We start from the raw sequence: 19,643 nt of genomic DNA, 5'->3' as shown, positions 1-19,643 counted from the left end.
CAACAATGGGGTTATCGGCTCCGTTGAGATGTGCAGACCGTGCTCTTGGCCTTGCTTATGGACCTGCGTATTGACCAACGCCCCCTTTCGATTCAGACAGTCCGAATATAACCGCTGGCCACCTGGCTTCTTCACTGTCCTCTATTTCTAGGGATGTAGCTATTAGAGCTCTCACCCTTGGCCTCGTTATATGTTGTTGCATATATGATGTGACAGTTCATGATGTAACTACCTTCCCACGGTGCCTCTATTGTAGAGGCCACGATCGAGGGTACTAGCTACCGCCTGATTGAGACGAATAAGCATAATATAAGATACAGTATCTAATTAGCACTGCGGATCGGACTTCTGGTGACTGTTCCTGAATATAGCGTTCGAATAATCGCGCTTATATGTCTGGACGTGTGCGCAAAACTCAGAATACACCAGGATATACCATTGTTATGAAAATAAGAATCCTGTAATAGCACATGGAACGGCATTAACAAAGCCTATGATGTGTGGTAAAGGGGTATGGATCCTGTTCGGGTCGATGGTACATGAAGCCAAGCAGATCTCTTGACAGGACTTAATGAACTGGAGCCGAAGCTAGACTAAGTGGGTGGATTTGTCTCAGCAATTGTGAGAGTTAGGCGAGCCAGGTTTATACGTAGGTCCGCCTTTCTGAACGGTAGCTCGACTTGATGGTGGGAAGTCTAGATGTTGTACAATCCCAACGGACCCCAGAGGTGAGCTGATGCCTCTTCTGACGAAGTTGGATTGTCTACTGTTAGCATGAACGTTACGCGACACTCAGATATAATATTCTGTAGACACATTCGAATTATCATCCCTATCCCCCCATAATTTCCACGGTTTAGAGAATCAGCTCTTCACTATATATGCATCATTTTGTTTTTCTTCCCTACCATTGCGAGAGGCTCTGCAGAATCGCTGCCTACCAAAAGGAATAATGAAGCCTCAGCTCACTTCATCTAGTACCATACTCAACGTGGATGCGCTCTTAGAGTGTTTTTTCTCGAACGCAGCAAGCATACCCATCACAATTGCTCCCGCAGTTCACCCGACATGCCGCAGTATTTGGACTCGCAGGTCCAACTTCTTCACTCAGCACATGCCGTTGTATTACCCCCTGATTACTCCCAGCCGCGACTTGCTGTGCAAACTCAATACCGTCGGTCGATTTTCTCGCTTGTCTCGGGAGGAGACGCACATGCTCGGGCTGTAGCGTGGTGCTGTGGATTCCGTAAGCGTGGAAGCACTCATTGATGATCTTGACCTTGTCGGTAAAATCGCTAATCAGCTCGTCGGAGACCACGAGGTGGGCGGACGCAATGGCCTTTTCTTGATTGAGACGCCAGATATGGAGCTCATGGACGGATTCCACACCGGGGATCTGTATTTGGACTTGTTAGTTGTTGTTCATATTGTGTTCCTAGAGATGACTTTTTCGGGGTTACGCACTGCTTCTAGGTCATGTTGGACATCTTCTGGGTCGAGTCCAAGAGGGACGCTCTGTAGGAGGATTGCCCCGCTCTTACGGACTAGAAAGACGGTTAGAAAAGCTCCGGGCTTCTGAGGAAGGATAGGGGGGGGACAAACCTAAAGGAAGTGAAGACAACAGGATCACAAACGCGATACCCATGCTCACGGCTGGATCAGCATAGTATTTCCCCTCGTAATCAGCCTTCCATATCACCAGGGCAGCTATGATGACGCCGATATTGTTGATCGCATCGCCGAGGACATGGATGAGGACGCCCATCATTCCGAGATCGTGCCCCTTTTTATTGGCTTGGGGCTTGACAAGGTGTCGATGCTCGACGTGAGGGCGCACGACCTAGTCAGAAACGAGACGTTAGCAAGAAAGCTCGACTTACAGGGGATCAAAATCAATGGATGCTTTCCTCCTACCCGGGAGAGTGAGCCCCTATGTTCCAAAACAGATTCCTGACTTGACAAATCGGAGCCATCATCGACCGAAGAAGGCCCTTCGCCGTGATCATGCTCTGTTTATAGCGTTAGAATAACTCCCGGAGAGGGAGCCTAGCGCCCAGGATTACCGGACCCCAAGGATGCTTCCAAGCAAATACTAACCGTGTAGAAAAACTCCGCTCACAAGATTGAGGCCCAAACCCACACATCCGACAATCAAGACTAACTTCGGGTTCTCGAGTTCTACACGAGTCAGCCATGAAGGGGTGCTTCAGGTAGGACGCTATACTCTCCAACGATATAAACCGGTCGATCGACTGTAGGAAAATGCTAATGCCCAGGGACAGGAGGAAGACGCCGTTGAAGAAAGCACCCAGCAGCTGGGCTCGTTGCCAACCAAAGGATAGCTCCTTCGGGTGTTTGCTCCGCTGCGACATCTGGACTGTTTCTTAGCTCTCTCATCTGGGGGTTGGCCAGGAACTGTCTGACCTTTAATGCGACGAGAGCTACAATGAATCCGACCAGATCGTTCAGCTAGATATGGTTATGATGTGTTTTTTGACCCCGATTCCAGAAATTGGTACTAACATAATGGAATGCATCGGCCACCAGCGCGAGAGAGCGGGTGTAGAAGCCAACTAGATTTATCCTTGTCAGGGGGCATGCTGGTGGTCTCGTTCCTGGTGTCGCGCGTTACCTGAAATCTCCGCTATGAAGAAAGATGCGGAGATACTGATCACCAACGTCAAGCGACGTTCGCGGGTAAGATGGAAAACCATTGGGATCGGGGATTTGAGTGACAGAGAGAGATAGAGAATTTACGGAAAATGCGAGGAATATTGCACAGTAAAAAAAGATGGAATAAAATTGGTATTTATTGCTAACTCGCAATCGAATCGATTTGAACCTAACCTCGGGTTGACACCGTCTTTCTTTTCGCGAGAAGTTTCCCGTAGGCTACAGGGAAACAGATCTCGCATGACAAAAGCCCTCGTAATTCCGAGCCATTGTGCCTTCCATTTTGTCTCGTTGACCATCTTCGGGGGGTCTTCCGGTCCAACCAGGGGCGGACAAGTGGTGGACAGTAGAATTCGAGCCACCAATCCTCATGGGTCCCGTAGCAACCTCGGACTCAAATAACGCGCTATAACCGCACTGGGTGGGGTCAATCGCCGACGGTCTGGACGGCGAATTGTGTCATTACCTCCGGAGTCGGAGCGAACAAGGGATAAGTCGGATGACAGGATCGTTTAGGGCACGGGCCACAGAAGGGAGGCAAACTTCGCCAAGTGGCTTTCGTGAGCGTGGACCTCCTGGAAAGGGTTGAGTGTTAATGCGGCGAGTGATTTTCAATCTTCAGGAAGGAGAGAAGAGGTTTGTTAGTGAGCTTAAGCATCGTATCATCAGCGCATCATGCTGATATATTCTTTCCTTTTTTTTGGGCAAGGGGGAAAGAATGATGCACTGGTGAATGACCTCAAGGTATCCGAGCGTGTGCTATCAACGAGGGCTTCATGCCGATATAGAAATCTCCTTTCAAAAGTAGGAGAAATACATATATATGGTCTTGGGATTCGATCCAAGAGGTAAGTTAGAAGCAATGTAAGGATCAGGAGAAGGAATTCGAAGATATATAATAATCGGTGGTCGTGAGGACCTTGGGGACGCTTCTTGGCGGACCCACCAGGGTTGCCCTTTTTTCTTCAACGGATATCTGACAGTACTGAGAAAAAGCATGATGGATGGATGTACACATATATCATGTATATCTACTTCATTATACTAACCCTACGTGGCCAGCAGCTCATGTGACACCCAGCACATGTCATCCTCTCAACCCTATAATGTTCTATCCTTTACGGGGAAGCCCTAGTAAAATCATCATCACCACTTTAGCTACTCCTGAAAAAGACAGAAAAATGACTGACGACAAAACCCAAAAATTCCGAATTCCTCGGAGGATCTACCACTGAAGGAAGTCAATACTACTAGTAATATTGATGGTCGCGGCTCCATCGCTTCTGTCGGTTGCAGCCCTTGCTGCGGCCGGCTTTACCTCGGCTGGAATACAGGCAGGCGTGTTTAAGATTCTACGCACCTTTGAATACCGTTGAAGTAACGGGTTCATTGGCATCCTAGGTGGGGATAGGCTCCGCGGCGGCAGCAATCCATGCTACCGTCGGCAAGGTCGCAGCCGGCAGTATAATTGTCGTGGCGCAGAGCGCAGGAGCAGGTGGCGCCGGGCTCGCTGCGGTGAATGGTGCAGTGCAAGCTGGAGGAGCTTTGGTGGCAGGTCTGTCTTACATGATACCGGGAAGAAGACTGTAGCCGACTTTCTCATGAGCATCGATAGTCGGGTTGTGATAGTGGGGCACGGAGGTCAACTGCTCTCTATGTATGCCAAGAACATCTTGATCAGATCTGTTCACTATAATCGGGACATTATAGGAGATTGCGTGGGCTGTGGCTTCCACACATGAGTTTACTTCTTCCAGGCCCAGACTGGATCCACAGCTAGAGTTTGCCCGTCTTCATTGATCATGATGTAAGAAAAAGGAAGTCTATCAATATCCAGGGCTATCTTGCCTTGGTATGAAGGGAATGTAGCCACGTCACACTATACTGTAGCCCTAAGAAGACAGTAGATCGGGATGAAAAGACGGGATTCCGATTATGGCATGAACCTCGGGGATCCGACGGAGAAAGACCGAAATCAAGACAAGGTCGATCCCCAGCGGATTGTTAAGCCCAATTTAGAGCCCGTGTTAGAACAACGGGTCGGATCGCAGCCTTTCCATCCGTTCTCCCGCTTAAAGCCAAAGATATCTGTTCAGAGAGTATAGCCAAAGTCATATATAAAATGTCACTTTTATCCTACCTCTATCTCAAATTCATTGCGGTTGTATTCAGAACACTGTCCAGATTGAAGGGAGACATAAGCCTTATTTCCCACCCCGATGCTGTCCGCCTCATTCCATCAAGGGATAGTCAGCGCACCATCAAGGCTCACTTCTACCGATCGGCCCTGCGTACCACCCAACCCACTCCGCTGCTGATCAATTTTCACGGCAGCGGGTTCATGATTCCAGCCCTCGGCAGTGACGACGCTTTCTGTCGCCAGATCAGCCAAGAGACGGAGTACTCTGTTCTCGACATCGCGTATCGACTTGCGCCCGAGGACCCTTTCCCGGCGGCTGTCCACGACGTGGAAGACGCTGTCAAATGGGCGCTTCGCCAGTCCGACGAGTTTGACGCTTCCTGCATCGCAATCTCGGGATTCAGTGCGGGGGCTAATCTGGCTCTGGTCGCATCCTCCACTCTCTTTCCTCCAGAGACATTCCAATCCGTTATCGCGTTTTACCCCTGTCTGGAGTTCTTCCAGGATCCGCGTGCTGTCGTTGCCCCGGAAGCTGGTGGGCGACCAATCCCCCCGTTCGTCTTGTCCACCTTCAAGCAGTGCTATCTCCAAGGAGGCGTGGATCCCAGGGATCCCCGCGTCTGTCCCTCTTACGCGGACTTGGATCGATTCCCGCGGAGCGTGCTCGTGATAACGGCTGGATATGATAGTCTAGCACTCGAAGGGGAGAAGCTCGCCGTCCGGCTTTCAGAGCGCCCCGGTCGCCAGGTTGTGTGCGAGCGCATGGAGAAGTGCAATCATGCCTGGGATAAATTGGCCCAGAAGGGAACGCGCGAGTGGGGCCTCAAGGAGAGGGCGTATAAACTGGCAATCGACATCCTGCAACGGTGATCCCAGTAGGTGTCAATTTTTTGTGTCAGAAGTATATCTTGGGGAATGAATATTGTGTAACTAGTGATTCCCATCATCCAAGTACCGTTAGGGTTGTCTTATTTGCGGCGAAAAGATATATATATCCGGCACCGGTAAGCGAGACTGATGCGAACCTAATTCTGTGGGAAATAAAACAATGAATTCAGTGGCCAACTAGAACTGTCTGAGGGGGTGGGTGAGGCCATACTAAGGTCCTCTGGGTCCTACTAATGCCCTTTTCACCGAGCAACATAGTAAAACTGTGAAAAAGCTTGAAAATTACTGAGATATTCAACAAATTCAAATTTGTATTTCAGATCGACCAAATACACGTTGCGTACTTGTAACATCGAAAAGTTCAGGTTCAATAATTTGGACAGGGTCTACCATACAGGACTCTCACAGCAATGGGGTGCTACCACCACACCACCTAATATTATATGAAAATGGAGATAGTATAATACGCAGAGGGATATTGAAAAAAGAAAAAAAAAATTAAATAAAGTTGGTAAAAACAGCTCCCAGGCAGATTAACCAGACCTCATAACCACTAGACATGTTCTCTACGAAATGAGCGAGTCGTAGGAGCTGTCATTGAACATTTATTATCATGCTAGGATCAAGACACCCCAAACAGGCGATTAATCCCCACACTAGCACAGCCATTGTGCTGTCGCAATTCCTGCAACTAGACCGATCGCCGTCTTCACCATGTCGTGACCCGTCAAGGACAACCTCACCGATGCATTGGGCGTGGGAGAGCTTGTTTCCCTCGCGCTCGTGGTTGTTCCCGCCGATTGTGAGGTGCCCGTAGTCGACTTCGTTGGGGTAGCCGTCGCTGCGCTGGTTTCGCTCTTGGTGGCAGAAGACGATTGACGGGAGGTGGCGGTGGTCGTGGAATTCGACCCGGTCGAGAGACTCACAACTTGGAAGCCACGGATGTCGACCGAAGATTCCTTGGAAAAATACTCGGTCGCCATCCCCGCGGGCTCGCCCTTACAGTCAGGGTTGTGGTATAGCATCATGTTGATGTTCTTCTCCCCCTTGGAGTCAATCGCAAACAGCCCGCCCTTTTCGTGGTTCACCCGAATGCATTCGGAGGGCCCGTGGCCGGATTCTATATGGGTCGTGTTGCTGGCATCCGTCCAGGTAAATTGCCACGCGCCAGTGGAGGGAAGCAGGGCCAGTGCATAGGCCGATAGGGGCATGAACGTTGACCACTTCATCTTGTCGGGCTGAGAGTTGCCGGTGGGAGACCGAAAGGTACGGGAAATAGGTATATGCCGGTAAGTAGGAGAAAGCAATCTCTTCCACCGGGCTGACAGCGTCCGTTCCTAGACTCTTTAAGTATTCGATTCCGTGTGCGAAATGACTTCCCCAGGCACGGATCCTCAGCTGCAGATCCTCGTATTCAATTTGGCGAACAACCAGTCACGACCGACGCTGATCACCCGTATTTCTTGGCGCAGGCCCCTAGCTGTCGACCGATACGAGTCCCCCAGGAACGATGTGACCGGAGATTTACTATCAGGGGAGTCGAGGCTGACCCTAATGGGACCCTAATGGGTTACATTGCAGTTGTTGTTATGCATCCTGTTGGGGTCCATGACACATTCATCCTAGTACTTCGTATATCTTGTTGATATTGGTGGGGAGAATATATCGAGACGATTCGTAGGGCTGTGTATGACCCTCCACCGTGATCCTGGAGGCTGTCGGAGATATATATCGAATCCAGTCGAACGAGCCGTGACTAGTATCGTCTGGTCAGCCTAGGCAGATCACCACAGGACTGTCCTTGTATGGATGTACGTACTGTTTCTTGTGGGTTCTTCGCTAATTTTTAAACCTGCAATCATCTCCGCGGAGATGTTGGTGGATACTACCTTATATTTTGACAGCGATCCTCAGGAGAATCCGTTACGGAAGAGCTTTTTTTTCCCCCTGGAGAGCTAATTTCCCAGACAGGACTAGATCCTCTAGGCTAGTACAGAGGAGGTTTTAGATGATCACGTGACTGACTATGGTATATCCATCGGTCAATGAAAAGCAATTTCGATGACAAAGCTGTTAGATGAACTGTTGTCTAATGTGCAGTAATTCATGACCCTGAAGGCATTGTTGGATAGGTCAGATTTGGCGAGGTTCGATATACTCGGCCACCACTCTATCTGTGTCGCTTTCCGCCCCATGGCCTTCCAAGCCGCTGATATCGGACTATTTAGCGATAACCGTCTGCGCAACGAGGCCCGAGAAGGGAAATGCGAGGGAATAAGTTCTTGAAGTTGGTCTCAGATATTTTATGGCTCGAAGCGACTTTACTTGCTGTCATTATTAGTAGCGTACGGACTCCCGCGTCCGAGCAGCTTTCCATATATTGCGACCATGATGGCTACTGCTAAGCAAATTCCCAGTCAATCTGGAGACATACTATATTCTGAGATCATGCTGAATGACAAGGAATAGAAGCGCCATTCCTACACCAAGGGTTGCACTCCCAAGCTCGCCCGCGAGAATCTTCAGCCTTAGCAGAACGTCTTTCGACCGACCGCCCAGAGCCGAAAGCAGTATTGAATATCAGAGGAAAGGAAGTTCCACGATAGTACGCCCTCATTCGCCGATAAGCCTCCGACAGGAGGGCTAGTACAAAGTGGACTGCATGCAACAGCGCAGCAGGAATAGCCATACCGAGTATGACCATTTGCTGAACGGCTGGCATCAAGATACCTAGTTCCTGGCTAGTCGTCGGGATATCCTTTCCACCTATATACCAATTTAAGGAGCCCGGCCTTTATCGACCCCAGCATGTTAATTCAGAGGAAGAATGGTACGCTCCGAATCCCACTTTAAAGATAACTCTCACTAACATTTATATAGCCGGGCTCATAACCCGGAAGCCGCTGGATTGAGACCAGCACGTGTTACGTTTCTTTTTGCACTTTTTGGTGGTGTAGAGCCCCCAGTGGCCGATGAAAGGGGCTCATCAAGACAAAGGCAAAGATTCCCAGAATACTCTCTCGCTTTTGGGAGAAGAGATAGCTCTTGGGATTCTCCGAATCGTCATTTCTGTCCTAGGTGACAGTCTTGCTGTCCTTGCATTGAACATCGTAGATAACGGTCGTCCGATATTGACTGAGCTGTGTGGTAGCCGGCACTGGACTCTATTTGTTAGCAAAGACATCGGTCTAGGTGATATGGTGAAGATAGATTGCTCGCCTTGGGTGAAATAAGAAGTAGTTATCCTGCTTGAAAACCGCCCTGGACATTGGCAGTGTGGGGGATACAGCGAATATTTCTTTCTGAAACGGGCCACTAAGGGAATCAGAATGCCTCTAAGTCATTAGGATTGAAGTGACTCGTTACTCAACCTGAGTCGTATCTAGCTCCTTCAACGATTTGATGACTGCGTAATAATAATCTTTGCATTGTCTCGCTGCTTCATCAAAGACGAAGCTTAGACGAGTTCATATCATTGTCGAACAAATTATCGAGAGGGTGGCAGGCTTTGAGAGAGGAAGTGCAAAAATTTCTGGAGGTTAGGCTGGTTAAAATTGAATAAACCGGATTGAGGGATCTCGACTTCGACCTGTATGACGGGTGGATTTAACTGAACAACTCTAAAAGATGAGTCTCTGCTATTGTATGGGCTTACCTGGGAGTAAGATCAGTGACTAATTGAGGTAATGAAGCACCAAGGTTCAGTTGGCAACGTAGAAGACAGCATCTATATTCCATATACCCCGCGAGATATATAGATTGGACCTGAAGGACACTACAGAGAATGCTGATATACTAAGCAAGCTCCACTGTAGCGAACAAAATCCTTTTAACACATTTGGATCGGACAGGGTTGTATATGATATGGAAATGTTCTTGTAGAGATTATGAAGGGTATTAAAAACAATATGTCTCTCGAGAAAAGAATCAAGAAGTAAAAAGTTGAGAAAGGCATAATATCTAGAGAAAAAGAGTAACAAGTATGCACGCTTAAGAGCCGATCCGGTTGGAAAAGAATTGATCTGCGAAGAGCATATCGTTGCTCGCGAACGTACCAACGCGACGCAGATCCTCAGCGCTCCATGTCTCTTCCATGTCCCGATACGTGAATTTCGGCCCACATGCGCTTATTTCCCCTAGATATTGTCTATGATCATCGATCTGAAAGTCGAATTTTGATTCTCGTGTCCCGTTGCAGGACAGGTTCTCCATTCCATTGCACACTTGAATGATATCAGTGCCCTCTGTAGATGAGTCGGAAATCCAGTATTCAGGCCAGCTGTGTCGGTAGCCGAGGTCATAAACCCCAAACAGGCTCATCGGAGGCAGCGATGTCACCGGATCATATCCGTGAGTGATGCGGAAAGTCAGCCCAGGTTGGTTTGAGATGAATTCAGCAAACCGTTCGTCCCCGATGCGCGGCGAACCATATGAATAGATGTCGCAGGGTATCTGGATCGTACGAAAGTGGGCACCAGCGATAGTCGCAATAGCTGCACCAAGAGAATGACCGGTAATGACCACATTATAGTCCTTGTAAGTCTCTTTGGCTTTGGAGACTGCGTCCACAACGTCTGCTTTCACGAGCTCCCACGACTTATAAAATCCAGAATGGATCCCACAAGCGCAGATGTCGTTGCCGCGTTTAGGTTTGTCTGATCCAAACAACTTGTTCCAGAATCCCCCTGGACCGGGGTCTTTGATCTTCCAGAATTGGAAGTTCTTGAGCCAGTTCCGCACGGAGTTGCTGCCGCGAAAAGCCACAACAATAACGCGATGAGTGTCGTCAACTGCGACGAACCCGCGGATATCCTCCTGGTTGAATTCCGCAAGTGTTTGGGCATTGGCTGCCTCGACCACGGGGCATACCCCTTCGATACAATATATGCTGCCAATGATACCGTCGTCGTTGTTGTTATCGCAATAGGAAGCAGCAGAGTACTGTGCAAAGAGCCGGAAGTTGGCAAGGGTATCGTTTGAAATAGCTGTATGATTGCCGCGCTGTTAGTTGTCTTCCTTGCTCGTTTTGGATAGAGGGAAACTCGTCGTATACATACACCTGGCGAACAGAGAGTGTCCTTGGACCAATCCCACCGAGCCCAGCAGTTCAAAGGCTAGAAAGACCAGGATTATATTCAGCATACTGAACATCATTGCCGTCTCCACCCCACGAGGAAAGGCAGCCTGTCGTGTATCTGCGTATAAGCCCTGGAGTCGATAACGTCAAGACGGAAGTCATGAATGACGGCCTCATGGAATACGGCTCTATTTGAGGTTTCATTTGGCGGAGCTATGGTGTCAGGGGTCTGTTGATCCTGCAATTAAACCATTCTACGGAAACAATATTCCTCCTGGAGTAAACAATGGGGCATACACAATCCTTGTCTTGACCTAGACGCCTCCTCGTCTTGAAGGATTGGGTGGATCGGATCTCTACAAATGTATGTACTGTAGGCTCTGTAGGAGCAAACCCATTATGTTGGCGAAAACAACAAAAATAAAATAAAACCAGATCATATCGTTGTTCCCATATACAGGACTGTACATTGTCGTCTGTCCCTGCATTCCGAGACTAGGGCATATCTTTACTCCCCTTCATGAGTTTGTCCTGCAATTCTGGAGGACATTTTTGTCTTTGATGCCATTCCCCTGCATCGTTTCGTTGTCCTATTTCTCCCTAGTCAGTTGAAGTGCGCGGAGAAAAGGGCCCACTCTGGCTGCGGGAAATGCACACTAAGGCATACTATAATAGAATCTAACTTCTTCAAAAAACCACTGGGCTAGGACTATTCGTGTTTGATCGTGCAGTGTTGCTGGTGGTATGTCTTTGCTCTGGTTGTGAGGGTCTCCAGCTCATAGCAAAGAGGTAAAGATTCATGCTTTGCTGCCGCGTACACGGCGTAGTTCCCAAGTGCAATTACTCCCTCTTTGTGCTGAATGTCTGAAGGGCCAAGGCTTGGGCACCGATTATCTTCGGTTGTTTTGGGCCAAGCCCACAGTGGGCCTTGGCTTCTTTCCCCAATCACTAAGCTGCAGAGAGGGCTGTATTAGACATAGACTATTGTTCTCTTTAGAATAAAACGGCCATGGATTCACAGCTATTCGTTTTGCCTGCCGATATCATACAGGTGGCTTAGATCTAGATGGCAACATGGGCGAAAAAAAAAAGGTTCTGTACACCTGTAGTTCTAACGCACGCCAAGAGTAGAGCTACTGAAAGTACCATAGTCTATAGATAGGAGATTTATTTCCGATAAGCGCAACTCTGTTATGCTAATCCTGTTGACAAGTGGGGATTTCTCAACGACTCTGCCTTGTGTAAAAGTAGAACCCTAGTACGCATATGAAGTGAGTTAAGGGATTGAGTACCTTAGTTTGATCTTGCCGGACTGAGCGATTTAATTAAAGAACGCTAGGTAACTAGTCTAAAGTGTGATCTAATTCTATCTTGCTATTTCCTGAGCTATCCATCGACATTAGGCTACGTTGGATCGCTCAATAATATGTTCGCCTTATAGCGGCGTGTCTCCATTTGCACACCCGGTTGATTAGTAAAATAGCTCCGAACACCGGAGTATCAGGAGGCACCGAAATGGGACCAACATGACCGAAAAGGGAACAAGTAAGGGGAGAACGAACCCAGCTCTGGGGGATGGGGTTAGCGATCGACGGGATAGTCCGCCAGCGAAGATCTCGACTGAGAAGGCGACAAGAAATCAGACTTTCCCACGGTCTGGTGGGCCCCGTTCCTTAACCATCGCCGTTCCGATATCCACCACTCTAGGCCAGAAAGGGGTTCTGGATGACACATCGAATGCAACCATATGATGCTGTCAGTTAGCTGTCAGGGTTTTGATTAGGTCGAGCTGTGGAGCAGAGGGGTTGCCGTTAACTATCTCTGGTACGTGGTTCAGTAGGTTCACATGGAAAGACCACAAAAATTGGTCTTCGCATCAACGGTGCACGGTGGATCGGGGTTGAATAACACCTCCGGTTGGATGAAGTTAAAAACTGCGAACGTGAATCGCACTTTAACATTGTTGATGTTGTCCAGGATTGAGGTATAGGGCAATAGGTTAATTCCTAATTGTAGCGGAAAGGGGCGAGGGAGGAGGAGGAGGAGGAGGAGGGAAAAATATAATAATGAAATATTGCGCCAGAAACATCGGTAATTCCGACCTGTAAGGGATAATTCTTCCATTGTGTCTTGATACGCCTTTTGCATCTTTTTAGGGTTATCGGAATCCACAGACTCTCCTTGAGCCCCGTTTGAGGCGTTCGCACAACATCCCTTCTTGAGCTAGTACCGACCACTAACCAGATGAGCAATAGGGGCATATAATCTGCCCATCTGCACTAGACTAACGGTCCAAGGACTAGTAGCCGAGGCAGGTTGCATTCTAGTGGGGCCCTAGTGGGATTGAGTTCGACTCGGACATTTTAGTATCTGATAGTCCATTCCTTTGGGCTTGGCGCATGATGGACAAGATCCGAGCAACAAAGTGCCAGAATGGAAGGGCAGTGGAGCCGGGAGTCTGGACGTCCAGGGATAGTCTATGAGAGGCGAATGAATATGGGACAGCGCCAATCCACGGTACGCGCAACGGGGATCATGGATCTTGGCAAACTATTCGTAACGTGTTGAATCTGTATAGCGCCAGAGCAAATTGTTCAGATTTACGATATCTACTCAGGGGTAGAGCGTTTTCCAGGTCATACACCAACCCTTAGCTGGTATACATCTTCTCTCAGCACAGACCCATTGACTAGAAAATATTCAGCGGTGCTCCGGAGCAGTTCGGTAAATCAACCTCGTTAGGCAATCTCGTCGCATATGATAAACTAGCCTCATCGACGATCACTGATGATCATCCATGATGAATAATTGCTAAATATACACCACAGACACTGCAGAGCGGTTACTGCGCCACGTGAAAACGAATGAATGATGTCCCTGAGCAATATCGGATATACGGCAGAGACAAAAGCAAAGGCATACCCAACTGAGAGCCGCGCTACTTCAGGAATCGAACTCTACGAACTCTAATGAGTTGACCTGAAACGGCGATCTCTGCTATTTATCGCTGTTGACCATATGGAAAATATTTTTCCAGGGGAATAGCGAGCATAGACCATCACAATAAGTCCCACCGGGCTCTGTACTATGTCAGTGCAGCAGTGCTGTACAGACCCTGTCTCACTTTGAGACAACCTCAGGCCTTGTTTTTATGACGCGAATCGGAAGAATAAGGGACCAGGCCAGACTGTCTGATTGATTACGCGAAGCACATGCATGGCTCTGTGAATCCATCAGCTCTCAAGGCAGTATAGCTTCGTAGTTCTTACGCTATGGCTTTTCCAATCATCACCTGACATATGCCTTGTAGGGTCCATGGGACAGGGTTGGCCTATCGCATGGTGAAACTGACCCTGTTCCGCCTTAGACTTCTTCACATTGGCATCTCGGAGCTATTGTGTGTATACTTCCCTCATGCTTCCTTAGGATACGAATGCAACCCCGGAAAACATGAAACAAATTCAATATAAAGACGGATGAAAGATACGAAATCCAATTTTCTAGTCAAAATGGCACTGATATAAAATACTCACAGTCGCTGACTTTCGTCCCACCAGAAACCAACCCTTTATCATTCATTCTTTCTGATCTTCATTCGTTTTACAGAGCTGTGCTCTAGTCTTTCTTTCTCTTGTCTTTCTTTTCTTTATCATCTTTTGTACACCTTGAAAAGAAGCTTCATTCAACTATGAAGGGCTTTATCATCTTGAGCCTGGTCCCTGCCCTCTTGGCAGCACCGACCCAGACGCTGGAGCGCCGTCAGATAAACGGCGTGGTTCCATCTGCTGCACCCATGCTGAGCGCTGGCGCACCGGCGATGGCAGCTCCTGCCCCCAGTGGCCCGGCTCCTGCTAGTGGAGGAGGCGCCGCCGGAGAACAGTCTGGGGGAAGTAGCGGCGGCGGTGGTGGTGGTAACAATGGGCTGGGTGATCTTGCGAAGTTGATCGGACAAGGTGTTCAAGGGATCACCAAGCTCATCAGCAGCATTGCAGGAGGTGCCTCTGGCGGTGGCGGCGAGAGCGGCGGCGGCGGCGGCGGCGGAGGGGGTGATGGGCTAGGGGACCTGACCAAGCTCATCGGAGAAGGAGCAAAGGGCCTAAGTAGTCTCGCTGGAGCCGCTGGAGGTGCCGGTGAGGGACTTGGGGATCTCACAAGTCTTATTAGCAATGCTGCTGGTGGCCTTGGAAGCATTGGTAGCCTCTTGGGGGGTCTCGGCGGGCTGGCTCGCAGAGACATAACTCCTGAACTTGTGCAACGAGCGATCGAAGATATCAAAGCAGCTGAACAAGATGACGACGACGATGGCTGTATCATAGACAAACTATATGGCAATCTCTGAGGTGAGTTCGATAACCACTCTTTTGTTCGGGTAAACCACTAATACAAACCAGAGCGCAGAGGTCATGCCAAGTACGGTCTCGTAGGCCCGAGCCTACCACGCCGATACGTTCTCAGGGGGGAAGAAATGGCTTACAAATGCTTGCAAAGCATGACTTAGATGCGTTCTTCTGCAGTCAAGGGGCTCGATGGGATACGCAAGCTTGTTCGGTTAGGTCGGATTTATTTTTTACGCATTCATGTGGAGGCTGTTGGAGTTATCACCATTGGCCATTTGTTTTTAATGAACAATATTTACTATCTATTGAGGTATTTCTAAATATAAATCATTCTTAAAAGTAGAGGAGCTATTGCTAACGAATACGTAGTATCCGGGTGCGGAGTAAACGTCAAGTTCTGCGCCATCGCTTCTTGAAACGGCCGAGAAAATGAAAAAGAGAAAAGGGAAATAGGTTTCAGACTTGGAAGCTCGGCAATTTTCAAATCGTCATGACCCCGCATCGTTCCTGAGCGCTGAGTATATGAGATCGACATCCATAACTACCTATTCATGTCCGAGCGTGAGACATGAGGACCCTTGTGGCACACTCACCGTCTTGAATAGGTCTAGGAAGTGTGGCCTGACGTTGGGCGAGATCGCGGGAGACCGTTATAGAGATCTGAGCGCCTTCAACTGATCTGCTGTACAGTTTCCCTTCCTGATATACTATTCCCCGTCAGCTTCGATCCTAGATCGAATATCGGCCAATTAGGTGCATACGATGGTCTACTGCAGGAACACTATCCCTGCAAGTAGACACTAACCTGTCCTCATTATATTGCTCAAGAGATAGGTCTAGACGCATTGGTTCCGATGGCTCTAAAGTTGGCATCATCCTCATCGTGCTGGATCCGGCCATACCCCAAGGTCGTCCGTGTGATCTAGTTTTAATTCTCCACGCTGATCGCTCGGCTATGGCTGGTCTGATCGATCTATGGAAGTAGAGAGATAGGGGCGAGTATTAACTTTACACAAAGTAGAGACCGTCGCTAATGCAGAAATCTTTTACTCCCCGAGAGACAGAAGCGAGGAAAATGACAACGCCTTGTCTGAATTAGACTTTTGTCAGTTGTTCAGCAGAAAGTGAGTTCGTAGAAGGGGAGATTTGCAATGCTTTTGACCGGCTATCATTCCCTCAATCGCGCTTTATTGGCAATTTGACTTTACAGAAACAATTACAAAAAGCAAAAAGAGAAAACCTGTCCAATGAGAATTCCCAAGGTCTCAACGGTGACAGGCCAATCGGCAAAAGACAAGAAACTTCATTTTCAGGGCGTAGTGTCGGACACAAACCATGGTCTCAAGGTGATCATATCTCCAACCGTTTGATGATCAAGAAGATTGGTGCAAAAGTAACTTTCGAAGGGCGGTTGGAAGATCGAAGAACGATGATAGTCGAACTATCCAGGCTTCGGCTGTAGACACGAACTCAGAGGACTAAGTTTATGTGGAAGGTAAGGTAGGGTCGATATCAGAAGAAGGACTCAATTTTGAGGCTCTTGGCGGCTCCGACACGGCTCCGAGGACGAATTTATGAACTCCACGTGGTGATGCAGAATGCAGACATTTGTATGGTCCAAACGGAATTTATTGCCGGTCTTTCCATCTGGGGAGGGGGGGGGGGGGGGGAGGGGAAAAGGGGAATTGGGAACAATTGGCAACCGTTGGTGGAGCCGAGGGGGGTTCGCCTTTACTGATTTGTTGAGCCCGCAATGTTGAGTTATGCACGGTAGCTGTCCACTCTTAATCCAAATGCCTCACCAGTGGGTTTTATGCATGGGATCCACCCACCTTGAAATGTGGTCCACCTCGCAGTGGGATTGGTAGAAAGCTTCTCTGAACTACCTTATAATTGGCTCCTTTGACAGGTCATTTGAACCCTTTTTGTGTAGAAGGTGGAATATACGGAGCCTAGCTGTCTAGACCAGTGTCCAAGTCCAAGGATCCTCGGGTTACCAGTGGATCCTGAGCTCCATAAAATTGAAGTTTAATATACTAATGTCGGCAATGATAGTCCCCTGCTGTGTGGAAGAACCCAAGCAGGACGAACGGGACCTTTTCTTTTTTTCTTTTTTTCTTTTTTTCTTTTTTCTTTCTTTTTTTTACTGGCGAAATGATTACGGGATGGTAGCGATAGAAATAAGGCACAAGACATCCTATTTGTACGAGGAGCTTCCCGGCGGGATATTGGTGGCCACTTTATACAATCAATTGGGCTTGAAGCACACAATACCACACGGGCAGTTGTACATGAGATAATTATACTCCATTTAGCTCTTCATGATGTCCAAGACAGTGGCCAGCAAGCGTCGGCTAGATGGACGGGCTAGATTTGATCTAAACATTGACAGCCCCCAATTGCAACACGTCACACGCCATATCGATGAGACGGCGAACGTCCGAATCGAAAACTGCATCGGCTTCGTGCAAGTTCCGGTGGGCATAGCCGGTCCCTTGCGCATTACCGGCCCTGAAACGACGGGCGAGTATTATGCGCCATTAGCAACGTGTGAGCCAACTCTGGTGGCTAGCTGCAGCCGGGGCTGTAAGGTCTTCAACGCGTGCGGTGGCCTGCAGTTTGAGGTTCTCAATGAAGCTATGTCTCGCGCGCCGACGCTCTTTTTTGACAGCCCGGGGCAGGCGATCGCGTTCGCGCGCGCGGTCCCATCTTTCCATAGCGACTTTGCCCGATGGGCCGAGTCAACTAGTCGATACCTCCGTCTACAGGAGCTGAAGCCGTCGATCATTGGCTCCAGTGTGCATCTTTTCTGCAGCTATTTTTGCGGCAGTGCTGCGGGTCAGAATATGGTCAGCAAGGCTACGCAGCATGCGTGTGAAATGCTCCGGAAGTCTAAATGGGCGAAGGAACACCAGATCAAGGACTTCATTATTGAGGGTCAGCTAGCATCGGACAAGAAGCCTTCTTGGGGTAATGTCCAGCGAGCTAGGGGGGTCGAAGTGCTTGCGTGGGGCACCATTACCGATGCAGCTTGCCAAGAGACCCTTGGCTGTAGCACCGAGCGTCTATATCGGACGCAAATGGCCCTGAAAGAGGGGGGCATCCGGAATGGTCAGTTCGGCTGCAATATCAATACGGCCAACATCATCGCCGCGATATTTGTATCAACAGGACAAGACGCTGGGAGCGTCGCGGAGGCTTCCTGGAGCCACCTCACCTCCGAATACGACTACGGGACTAAGGAGCTCAAGATGACTCTGTATTTCCCTTCCTTAACGGTGGGTACGGTGGGTGGGGGGACCCTGTATCCATCACAACGTGAATGCCTGGCCATGTTGGGATGCGCCGAGCCAGCGGGGAAAAGAAGACTGGCTGGAATGATTGCTGCCTTTGCAGTCGCTTTGGATGCCAGCACCAGTGCAGCGATTGCTAATGATACCTTCACCATGAGCCATATGAAGCTAGCCCGTGGCGAATCATACGGGTCTCGAGCGACAAAGCTGTAGGATATTCTGGTTGTCGTCTTTTCAAAGTGGATCATTCTATGGAGTTAGCTATTTGTGTATTGAGGTGGTTGTATTTTTACCTGATACTTCTAATTTATTTATTTATTTATCTACTTTCCTACTCTAACTATCCATTAGTTCTACTTATTTATTTTAGAACCAATTGATAGGTGGACGTGGGAGTAAATGGGCCTATTGTATGGAGGAATTAGGGCTAGTGGCTGCAAGTGGCGCAAGGGGGGGTAAACTACCGTAATAAGAAAAAAGGGAAAAAGAAAAAAGAAACAAAATCTAGGTTTCTAACTGGATAAACCCCCACGTATGGCATTTTTGCTTTAAACAGTCGACTGCGAAGGTAAAGTTGACTGGAAATAGCATTGAATGGATCGGTGGGTCTGACTTGCAGGGCCTTTTCCTTATAGTGGAAGGTGCTCATAGTCATGCTATGATAGGAGGTTAAAGACGACGATCTCTTTTGCCACAATGGAGCTGACATCATACTATGAAGCGAAGCCTTTGGATGATCTGATCGGTCGGTGGGCAAAGAAATGGAGAACAGCCCTGTGTCTGGATGTTCTGGACCCTCCCCTCGGGAAAGTCAGTCAAGCACCCGAGATCCACCGCGTTGGTCACCTTGAGGCCGATATTCTTTTTTTGGGTCCTAAACTCTATAGATTCCCTAGCGTGTGAACAGATACGAAGAAGCTGCAAAAACAAGGCAGGCACTGTTCAAGGAGATTCTGTTGACACATCTTAGGATTTAATCATTTTATTTTATTCTATTTTATTTTCTTGAGTGATATCCATTCGTAAGGTAGATTCCTTTCCCCTTGTTCTCCCCGTCTTTCTCTCCTTAGCGCCAAGGAGGAGCTTTGTCTAGGGTTAGTTCTAATTTCTGTGTCCTGAGCGTGCGTAAAGCATATCCAGATCATAAAAACATGGCTTAATAGTACCTTGGATATGACACTAAACCATTTTTTCCCCTCTCCTGTCTTCACTCTTTCTCTGACTCGAAACCTACA

The 19,643-nt window shown here is 48.5% G+C and overlaps 9 protein-coding genes across 9 annotated transcripts; 4 read left to right on the top strand and 5 right to left on the bottom strand.

Annotated features, from left to right (window-relative positions):
* Nucleotides 1-799: 799 nt before the first annotated feature.
* BDW43DRAFT_274711 (cation diffusion facilitator family transporter) lies at nucleotides 800-2,803 on the bottom strand. Its single transcript, XM_032041763.1, has 9 exons — nucleotides 2,633-2,803; nucleotides 2,524-2,573; nucleotides 2,425-2,469; nucleotides 2,225-2,372; nucleotides 2,098-2,178; nucleotides 1,915-2,009; nucleotides 1,603-1,840; nucleotides 1,465-1,544; nucleotides 800-1,396 (listed from the first exon to the last, which is right to left on the bottom strand). The coding sequence occupies exons 1-9, from the start codon at nucleotides 2,712-2,714 to the stop codon at nucleotides 1,004-1,006; spliced, it is 1,212 nt and encodes a 403-aa protein (XP_031900800.1). The 5' UTR covers nucleotides 2,715-2,803; the 3' UTR covers nucleotides 800-1,003.
* A 1,947-nt stretch (nucleotides 2,804-4,750) lies between these two features.
* BDW43DRAFT_274705 (Alpha/Beta hydrolase protein) lies at nucleotides 4,751-5,857 on the top strand. The gene has a single exon (XM_032041762.1). The coding sequence runs from the start codon at nucleotides 4,796-4,798 to the stop codon at nucleotides 5,681-5,683; it is 888 nt and encodes a 295-aa protein (XP_031900799.1). The 5' UTR covers nucleotides 4,751-4,795; the 3' UTR covers nucleotides 5,684-5,857.
* Nucleotides 5,858-6,066: 209 nt separating this feature from the next.
* BDW43DRAFT_274704 (uncharacterized protein) lies at nucleotides 6,067-7,590 on the bottom strand. Its single transcript, XM_032041761.1, has 2 exons — nucleotides 7,521-7,590; nucleotides 6,067-7,457 (listed from the first exon to the last, which is right to left on the bottom strand). The coding sequence occupies exon 2, from the start codon at nucleotides 6,928-6,930 to the stop codon at nucleotides 6,358-6,360; it is 573 nt and encodes a 190-aa protein (XP_031900797.1). The 5' UTR covers nucleotides 6,931-7,457; nucleotides 7,521-7,590; the 3' UTR covers nucleotides 6,067-6,357.
* Nucleotides 6,992-7,590, bottom strand: BDW43DRAFT_274703 (uncharacterized protein). The gene is made up of 3 exons (XM_032041760.1): nucleotides 7,521-7,590; nucleotides 7,252-7,457; nucleotides 6,992-7,038 (listed from the first exon to the last, which is right to left on the bottom strand). The coding sequence occupies exons 1-2, from the start codon at nucleotides 7,561-7,563 to the stop codon at nucleotides 7,324-7,326; spliced, it is 177 nt and encodes a 58-aa protein (XP_031900798.1). The 5' UTR covers nucleotides 7,564-7,590; the 3' UTR covers nucleotides 6,992-7,038; nucleotides 7,252-7,323.
* Nucleotides 7,591-7,873: 283 nt separating this feature from the next.
* Nucleotides 7,874-8,388, top strand: BDW43DRAFT_274702 (uncharacterized protein). Its single transcript, XM_032041759.1, has one exon. It carries the CDS (start codon nucleotides 8,157-8,159, stop codon nucleotides 8,346-8,348), a length of 192 nt encoding a protein of 63 aa, XP_031900796.1. The 5' UTR covers nucleotides 7,874-8,156; the 3' UTR covers nucleotides 8,349-8,388.
* Nucleotides 8,389-9,691: 1,303 nt separating this feature from the next.
* On the bottom strand, nucleotides 9,692-10,852 carry BDW43DRAFT_310633 (lipase family protein; the record flags this gene model as incomplete). The annotated part of the gene is made up of 2 exons (XM_032046996.1): nucleotides 9,692-10,686; nucleotides 10,759-10,852. 2 exons carry the CDS (start codon nucleotides 10,850-10,852, stop codon nucleotides 9,692-9,694), a joined length of 1,089 nt encoding a protein of 362 aa, XP_031900795.1.
* A 3,614-nt stretch (nucleotides 10,853-14,466) lies between these two features.
* BDW43DRAFT_310632 (uncharacterized protein) lies at nucleotides 14,467-15,117 on the top strand (the record flags this gene model as incomplete). Its single annotated transcript, XM_032046995.1, has 1 exon — nucleotides 14,467-15,117. The coding sequence occupies one exon, from the start codon at nucleotides 14,467-14,469 to the stop codon at nucleotides 15,115-15,117; it is 651 nt and encodes a 216-aa protein (XP_031900794.1).
* A 682-nt stretch (nucleotides 15,118-15,799) lies between these two features.
* Nucleotides 15,800-16,772, bottom strand: BDW43DRAFT_274699 (uncharacterized protein). The gene has a single exon (XM_032041758.1). The coding sequence runs from the start codon at nucleotides 16,013-16,015 to the stop codon at nucleotides 15,845-15,847; it is 171 nt and encodes a 56-aa protein (XP_031900793.1). The 5' UTR covers nucleotides 16,016-16,772; the 3' UTR covers nucleotides 15,800-15,844.
* Nucleotides 16,773-17,314: 542 nt separating this feature from the next.
* BDW43DRAFT_274698 (hydroxymethylglutaryl-CoA reductase) lies at nucleotides 17,315-18,713 on the top strand. The gene has a single exon (XM_032041757.1). It carries the CDS (start codon nucleotides 17,437-17,439, stop codon nucleotides 18,619-18,621), a length of 1,185 nt encoding a protein of 394 aa, XP_031900792.1. The 5' UTR covers nucleotides 17,315-17,436; the 3' UTR covers nucleotides 18,622-18,713.
* The last annotated feature ends 930 nt before the right edge of the window (nucleotides 18,714-19,643 follow it).

Source organism: Aspergillus alliaceus (genome assembly GCF_009176365.1).
Source record: "Aspergillus alliaceus strain CBS 536.65 unplaced genomic scaffold BDW43scaffold_19, whole genome shotgun sequence".
Taxonomy (NCBI): Eukaryota; Fungi; Ascomycota; class Eurotiomycetes; order Eurotiales; family Aspergillaceae; genus Aspergillus; species Aspergillus alliaceus.
This window is presented reverse-complemented; position numbering and strand designations above follow the sequence as displayed.

Bases quoted from the DNA above. Each gene is read 5' to 3' on its own strand.
- BDW43DRAFT_274711 (XM_032041763.1), bottom strand. From the start codon at position 2,714: ATGGTTTTCCATCTTACCCGCGAACGTCGCTTGACGTTGGTGATCAGT. The intron at 2,574-2,632 runs GTAACGCGCGAC...GGATAAATCTAG, and splicing joins CTTCATAGCGGAGATTTCAG to TTGGCTTCTACACCCGCTCT. The intron at 1,545-1,602 runs GTTTGTCCCCCC...CCGTCTTTCTAG, and splicing joins GTTGTCTTCACTTCCTTTAG to TCCGTAAGAGCGGGGCAATC.
- BDW43DRAFT_274705 (XM_032041762.1), top strand. From the start codon at position 4,796: ATGTCACTTTTATCCTACCTCTATCTCAAATTCATTGCGGTTGTATTC.
- BDW43DRAFT_274704 (XM_032041761.1), bottom strand. From the start codon at position 6,930: ATGAAGTGGTCAACGTTCATGCCCCTATCGGCCTATGCACTGGCCCTG.
- BDW43DRAFT_274703 (XM_032041760.1), bottom strand. From the start codon at position 7,563: ATGATTGCAGGTTTAAAAATTAGCGAAGAACCCACAAGAAACA. The intron at 7,458-7,520 runs GTACGTACATCC...AGACGATACTAG, and splicing joins CGAAGAACCCACAAGAAACA to TCACGGCTCGTTCGACTGGA.
- BDW43DRAFT_274702 (XM_032041759.1), top strand. From the start codon at position 8,157: ATGACAAGGAATAGAAGCGCCATTCCTACACCAAGGGTTGCACTCCCA.
- BDW43DRAFT_274699 (XM_032041758.1), bottom strand. From the start codon at position 16,015: ATGGCCGGATCCAGCACGATGAGGATGATGCCAACTTTAGAGCCATCG.
- BDW43DRAFT_274698 (XM_032041757.1), top strand. From the start codon at position 17,437: ATGATGTCCAAGACAGTGGCCAGCAAGCGTCGGCTAGATGGACGGGCT.